Source organism: Ixodes scapularis, unplaced genomic scaffold, assembly GCF_016920785.2.
Source record: "Ixodes scapularis isolate PalLabHiFi unplaced genomic scaffold, ASM1692078v2 PGA_scaffold0__279_contigs__length_252992795, whole genome shotgun sequence".
Lineage (NCBI taxonomy): Eukaryota > Metazoa > Arthropoda > Arachnida > Ixodida > Ixodidae > Ixodes > Ixodes scapularis.
In genome coordinates, this window is record NW_024609835.1 from 170,770,122 (window position 1) to 170,776,637 (window position 6,516).

The 6,516-nt window shown below is 47.7% G+C and overlaps 1 protein-coding gene across 3 annotated transcripts in view; it reads left to right on the plus strand.

Annotated features, from left to right (window-relative positions):
- LOC8026216 (mothers against decapentaplegic homolog 3) overlaps window positions 1-6,310 on the plus strand; it is a 34,962-nt gene extending 28,652 nt beyond the window's left edge. For all 3 annotated transcript variants that reach the window (XM_029979413.4, XM_029979407.4, XM_029979399.4), the window contains 2 exons: window positions 1,588-1,725; window positions 3,924-6,310. In XM_029979413.4, coding sequence (XP_029835273.1) covers window positions 1,588-1,725; window positions 3,924-4,192 — 407 coding nt within the window. In that variant the 3' untranslated portion in view covers window positions 4,193-6,310. The remainder of the gene's footprint in view (window positions 1-1,587; window positions 1,726-3,923) is intronic.
- Window positions 6,311-6,516: the final 206 nt, after the last annotated feature.

Sequence of the window (6,516 nt, forward strand, 5' to 3'; positions counted from 1 at the left end):
CGAGATCCAGAAACCATTGCAACGGACTGTGCTCAACTTAAAAAAAGACTAGTTCCTTCGTAAAGAGGTGTTCACAAAAAGGGATGGAAAGGTCACCTTTGAAATACAAGTTGACAAGAGGTGCAAGCTGCTTGGATCGGGCTAGTGCGTTGTCTCCGGAGGTTGGTGAGAAACAACTGTGGCATTGCACTGGGGGTGCTGTCGGAGCTACAGTGGATGACTGGCTTAGAAGCAGAGCGAACCCACCATCCCTACCGTAGAATACCGTGCATCCGCCCATTCCTCATTAAGCGCCCATTGCCAAATTTTTGAGATCTGAGAAAATACACACAGTACATTTATATGTAAAATTGATGACTGGACAAGCGCCCATCCCCCCTTTTTTGCGATTATTTCCAAAGTTGGAGTGGGTGCTTGCCCGGTATTTTACGGTATGTAGATGAATGCTTACTCAGCTCTTCACTGGCGGCGTTGAAAGACTTTGACAGGAAAGAGCAGAGGCTGGACACCCTCTGGTTTGAGTTGTGTTTATGGGACCACAAAGAGCTATTTTCGTTTGTCAAGCTAATTCTCTGCTTATCTCGTGGCAATGCAGCTGTGAAACGGGGATTCTCTGTAAACAAAAAGCGCCTTGTCGAAAACCTCAAGGAAGAGTCACTGACAGCTCAAAGTGTGGTGTATGATGGAGTCTTAGCAATGGGAGGGGTGACCAAAGTTGATCTTACTAACAGGATGGTGCAAATGGTTTGTGGTGCCAATGCCCAATGGAAGGAGGAGCTGCAGAAAAAGAGGCAAGAGAGATTGGATGCACCAGAAGCCAAAAGAAAGAACACAGTGGCCACTGTAGTCGAGGAGCTTCAACGAAAGAAGCAAAGGGTCATAAATGAAGCACAGTTGCTGGCTTCTTGTTATAATGAAGAAATTAACTCCCTGAAAGAGTAAGCCCTGGTCAATGATGTATTAACCGCAGGTTTTTTCATAAACAGTGCGGCTATTACTCGAGTAAATACGGTACATTGTATTTTGGTGTCAGTAGTTGTTTCTGGGTGTGGGTCAGGGAATTTAACTAAAATAGTCAGGGAAAACCTGGAAAAGTCGGGGAATTTGAAAAAAACATGTTGGTAGACACCCTGGGTTTTGAGAAATAATGAGGAGATTGCGGTATTAAGCAATCACGATGAGCAGCTTGGACGCCTCGCAAACCTAATGAGGGTCCATCTCATAGTTTTCATGATTATCTCTAAAAGTTCGGGCGGCGCTTGCTCAGTATATTAGGGTAGTAGTAATTTCGTTATTGCGAGAAGTAATCGAATGACTCGCATAATTACTACGAAAGTAAACTAATCTAACAAATGTGCAGTTAGATGTAAAATATAATTGAGTAGAAGTAATTCGATCACCTGTTGTCTGTGCCATATAAGTTAATAGAAATACCAGTACCTCTCACTTGCCCCTGACCCGTTTGGGTAACGCCTTTGCTGCCGTGGGCCGACACGTTTTTCGGCCCAGGTCTCTTTTTCTAGGTTGCCCTTTTTGGCTTCCAGGGATGGCTATTGATTACTTTGTGTATGCTCTCTTTTTTCCCAGGGCGCGGTGTGCGGCTGTACTACATTGGAGGCGAGGTGTTTGCAGAATGCCTCAGCGACAGCAGTATCTTTGTGCAGAGCCCCAACTGTAACCAGAGGTACGGTTGGCATCCAGCAACAGTCTGCAAAATACCACCAGGTGAGTCCGTTGCCTGCTGGCATCACTGGCACTTGTGGTTTCCTTTGCGCTTCACTGCCCTGCGTTCCCAGCGAGGCCGAGCAATTCCAAGTTATATTTTGAAAACCACTGCTGAAAAGTTAGTTCCCATGTCGTGGCTTCCCAAACTGGGTTTCCCGATACCTCAGTTGCCTAAATTCTTTCAGTTCTTGCTACTTTCAAGTAAAGAGTTTTTCAATTTAGCAGAACTCAAACACAGCAGAGCTATGCTATGCATTGATGCATGACAAGGAGGCAAGTAGTTGCCTTTCTACCTTGCATATGCCTTATTAGTGAACTTGGGAAACTCGAATTTTAACGCTTGCCTTAAAATCCCGTAAGAACGCCCACCCAGAATGAAGAGATAATTGGTGAAATTTACGGGAGAGACGAGATAAATGAAACATATTTCAAAATGCGGGAGCATAATTTTATGAAAAATTATTGATAAACATTGGAACACTTGCTCAAACTATGCGAAATGGGAGCTGATACCGCATATCGCGGTCACGGCGAATTCGCATACCACTGTGCGATAAAGCTACCAACTCCCATGTCATGGGTATGGATACCACAGATCGTGGATGTAGCAGGCTCGTGCTTCACAGTGCGATAAACAAGCGGGAAACTGCTACAAACTCATATCACAGGAACAGATATCCTGGGTGCAGAACGCTCGGGAAAACCACGGGGACTTGTTACGAGCTTGCATGTCACGTGAACAGGTACTGCAGATCATGCGCACAGCCAATTTTCATCTCTCGGTGCGATAAATGCAGGAGCCCTCTACAAACTCGCTTGTCCCACGTAGCAGTAACGCAGACCATGCGGTTGATGTGATTATCGTCAAACATAGTGTGATATCCGACGGAAAACGGGGGCTTGGTGTTTAATGTTTTAAAACTTTCACATTAATAATATTAAGGGAAAAAAAAAATTAGATGTGCAATCTCTCGGGGGAGGGAGTTCATGCGGGATATTACGGTGAGCGTGCTTCGGTAAATCTCAATCTTTGGGGTGAAGGTTGCCACTGGGTGAAGGTTGCCACTGTAGAGTTGAAATTTCCAACACTTAATAAGCCAATCTCACTGAGCGTTCCACACATGCATGACATTGCCATAATTGCAGCTCACACGGGACAGACGCCTGTGCACGGGATGACTCGTGCCATCTCGTGCTCGTGCTCAGCTCGCACAGAACACCGGCGGGGTTGTTGCGCATGCAGAAAGACTACAGTTTGTACGATTCATGCCAGCAGCAGCAGTATAACAAAACTAACTGGTGAGATCAGTCTATTGTAGCAATATTTTCTTCCCCGAGTCTATATGCTCCCTCTGATTAACGATTACGGGGCTTGCCTTTCGTGGACTTCTTTGACAGGTTTTGCCCTGACCGTCGCCATATTTAGTTATGTGTGGGCTAGGGAATTGACTTACTTTAGTTATCCCATCGGACGGCAATTAAGTTTCAGAGTGCCACTGCACTTGATTTGGCCCTCGTGTGCTGCGAGGTATTACTTTTTCCATGTTTTCACGTAAAGGCTGCTTGTTCCGTTATTGTTGCCCACACGGTGGTCCAGCTTCAGCAAGATTTTTTTGTGTGTATGGTGCTGTCATCTTTGTCATTTGGGAAGCGGCCCTACAATTGTTTTAGTAGTCGTTGAGACTGTTCACAAATTGTTCACCACATATGTAGGTCTTTTTTTCTTTTTAGTTTTTTACATGCTAAGATAATGTGATAATCATAAAAGCGAATCGCAAAATTGCACATAAATGGATGTACACCTTAGCTATCTGTCATTAAATATATGTTACTCCCAAAATTCATAGTCTCTGTAGTTTCTTTTACCTTGTGTACAAGCAAAGTCAAAATTTTAAGCGCAGTGTCCCAGTTGATGCTTGCACTGCCCGAGAGCGCGTGCTCGGGCAGTAGAAGCATCGGCTCGCTCTTATAGCTTATGCTACACTCAGACATCTGAGCAAGACAGAGTGCATTGGGTGGCTCAGTGAAACGGGCGGCAAAATCGGTCTACGGAGCGAATCCTCATCTTTGGCTACATAAGAGAAATGTTTTTTTAATTTGACTTTTATCACCCCAACTGGATTCTGCGCTTAAAGCGAACACACCGGTCCGATAGCCCAATGCGTCCGAGCCACCCCCGTCTTTCCGACATTCTCCAGGCTGCAACCTGAAAATCTTCAACAACCAGGAGTTTGCTGCCTTGCTGACGACGTCTGTGTCGCGCGGCTTCGAGGCAGTGTACCAGCTGACGCGCATGTGCACCATCCGGATGAGCTTCGTCAAGGGCTGGGGTGCCGAGTACCGGCGCCAGACAGTGACCTCCACCCCGTGCTGGGTGGAGCTGCACCTCAACGGGCCCCTGCAGTGGCTGGACCGCGTGCTCACCCAGATGGGCTCGCCCCGCGTGCCCTGCAGCTCCATGTCGTGAGCCGGGCCGCTCCACCCCGGTGCCTGCCTCACGCTCCCTCGCTCCGACCCTCCGCCGCTCCACGGGTGCTCTCTGGCGGGTCGTCCGCCCCGGCCTCCTCGAGAGGGGAGGCGCGTGTGCCGCTAGAACCGTTGCCATTCGCGGGGTAACGGTGACGGGTTTTCTTCTGCGCGTCTGCACGACGGCAGCCTTTACGACTTTGTGGGGAATGGAGACCGTTGCCAATTTGCACGGGTCTTTTGGAACGAATTCTATTTGGAACGGGAGGGGGGGTCACTTGTTCGAAGTTGAGTGTTCTTCGGTGGACGACATCGCGGGGGGAAGTGCGACCGAGGATACGTGTTGGAGGTGATCTGTCCCGTCGTTGGGCTATGGAACAATTTGAAGCGGCCTTTTGTGGCTCCGTGTTGGCAGCGAATTTGCCGAATGCTTGGGTTTTTTCGCTTTAATGGGCTTGTTTATCTAAAGCAAGTTTTTGAGCTTTCGAAATGTTTTGTTACCAAATATTCGCTTCTATTCCAGAAGGTACGTAGGGCTCGACTCGTCCTGTGGGCGATTGCCCGGAATGTTCTCGTTCGGTGCTTGCGGCTGTCGCAAAGTCTCTGTCCGCAACGAAACAGGGTCTAGGGTCGGTGCCCTCTCGAGCGACCTCCGGTTGTTTCCTTCCTTGTGGCACACGAGGGGGAACGCTTCCTCTCATTGGGAATTAGGTTAATGTTAATTAGGTGGTACTGTATACATCTTAATGGGTATCCCATAATTCTTTGGGCTTCTAGGGAAATCTAAAGTACTATAATGAAACTAAATTGACCAACTAACTTTTGCTGTTTTGAACTTCTTTTTTTTTTTTGTTTGAGAATTTAGAATATTCGGTGCGATAAACAAATCTAAAAAAAGATGTGCTTCGTAGTTACGGAGTGTGAATGTGGCAGGTGCAGGCGAAATGGCGTTGCATATGCAACCTGTTGGATGGTGGTTCTCGGACGAGCAAGGGGGTTGGAGTCAGGATCAACGGAGGGGGTGGGGGTGTAGCAGTTTGAGGGTGGATGGTTTCACAGGGTGCTGAGCGAAGGAAGAAAGGTTTTTGTGTGTGTCTGAACATGGCATCTTGTTTTATGTGTGTGTTTGTGCTGTCCACTCTGTCCCACCATTCATCCATAAGCGTGAGGTTTTTTTTCGTTGAAGTTGTTCCGCACACTGCGCCCCCGAGTTCCGAGCATGCGGTAACGGAAATGTGGGATTGCCCGACGGCTGTTAAGGAGTTTGCGGGGGCCTGTTGCTAACTCTGGTGTCAAAGGTGGCTGGGAATTTGCAGCCAGAAGAGGTGTCCTTGGCCAAACACTGGCAGTGGAGCTGGGCCTTCACTTTTTTTTTCTCATGTTTTCTCCTTGAGCATTATTTTCTCTGAAAGTTGGTGTCATCGGTGGCTCTTTGGACAGGCTGTGGCTATACTGTAAGGCTGGCTTACGCTCTCTTGTCACTGTTCCGTAACATGTCGTGTGTTGTGCATTAACGCCGATTGGGTTTGGCCCCATCGCTGAAGATGTCTGAATTGTGCTGTGTCAGTGGTCGTCTGTCCTCTCATTTTAACGAAACATTTTAGATAACTTATCGGAGAACAAACCGAAAAAAGATCCTTGCTGTAATTTTGTATTAACATTTCACAGTGCCGCATCTTGAAAATTTGTTCGCAAAATGTATGATACAAGCGGCTTTTATTCCGATATTATTTTGTCACCCAGCAATGCTGAGTCAGTTAGTTTTAGCGGTTTCTTTGTTTTTTTCATTAACATGCTGTAATTGCGTACTGAGTTCTTGGAGATAAGTGTGACTGATTGGTGTCGGAGCACACCTGCCTAATTGGGAGGTTGTGCACTATGGAAATTTACATCAGTGTCTGTCTTGCACCCAAAATAGTCTCCCAGCTATTTGTATCGGGAGGCATTTCGGTAAATGCCACCTTGATACCATTTGAGGAATGTTTTAGGTTAAGGTTTAAGTAATCTGGCTGGCCTTGAAATTGATTGCTATTATGATAGCTTTGTATCACTAAATTTACGTGGCTGGTTTATACGACTATACTCCGTTTCACCTTCCGTCCGAGCACAGCGGACGCTAGGAGCCATCCCAGCCAATGCGGCGTTGAGGGAGTGTCATGCGACCTTGAGCTCCCGGTGTCGCTCCGCCCCACCGGCAGGTCGCGTGACCTGCCGGTGCCGCCCCACCGGCAGGTCACGCGTCTTTCTCCCGGCGCTGGATCGGCTGGGATGGCTCGTGGCGTCCACTGCGCTCGGACTGAAGGTGGAACGGAGTATAGCATGGCT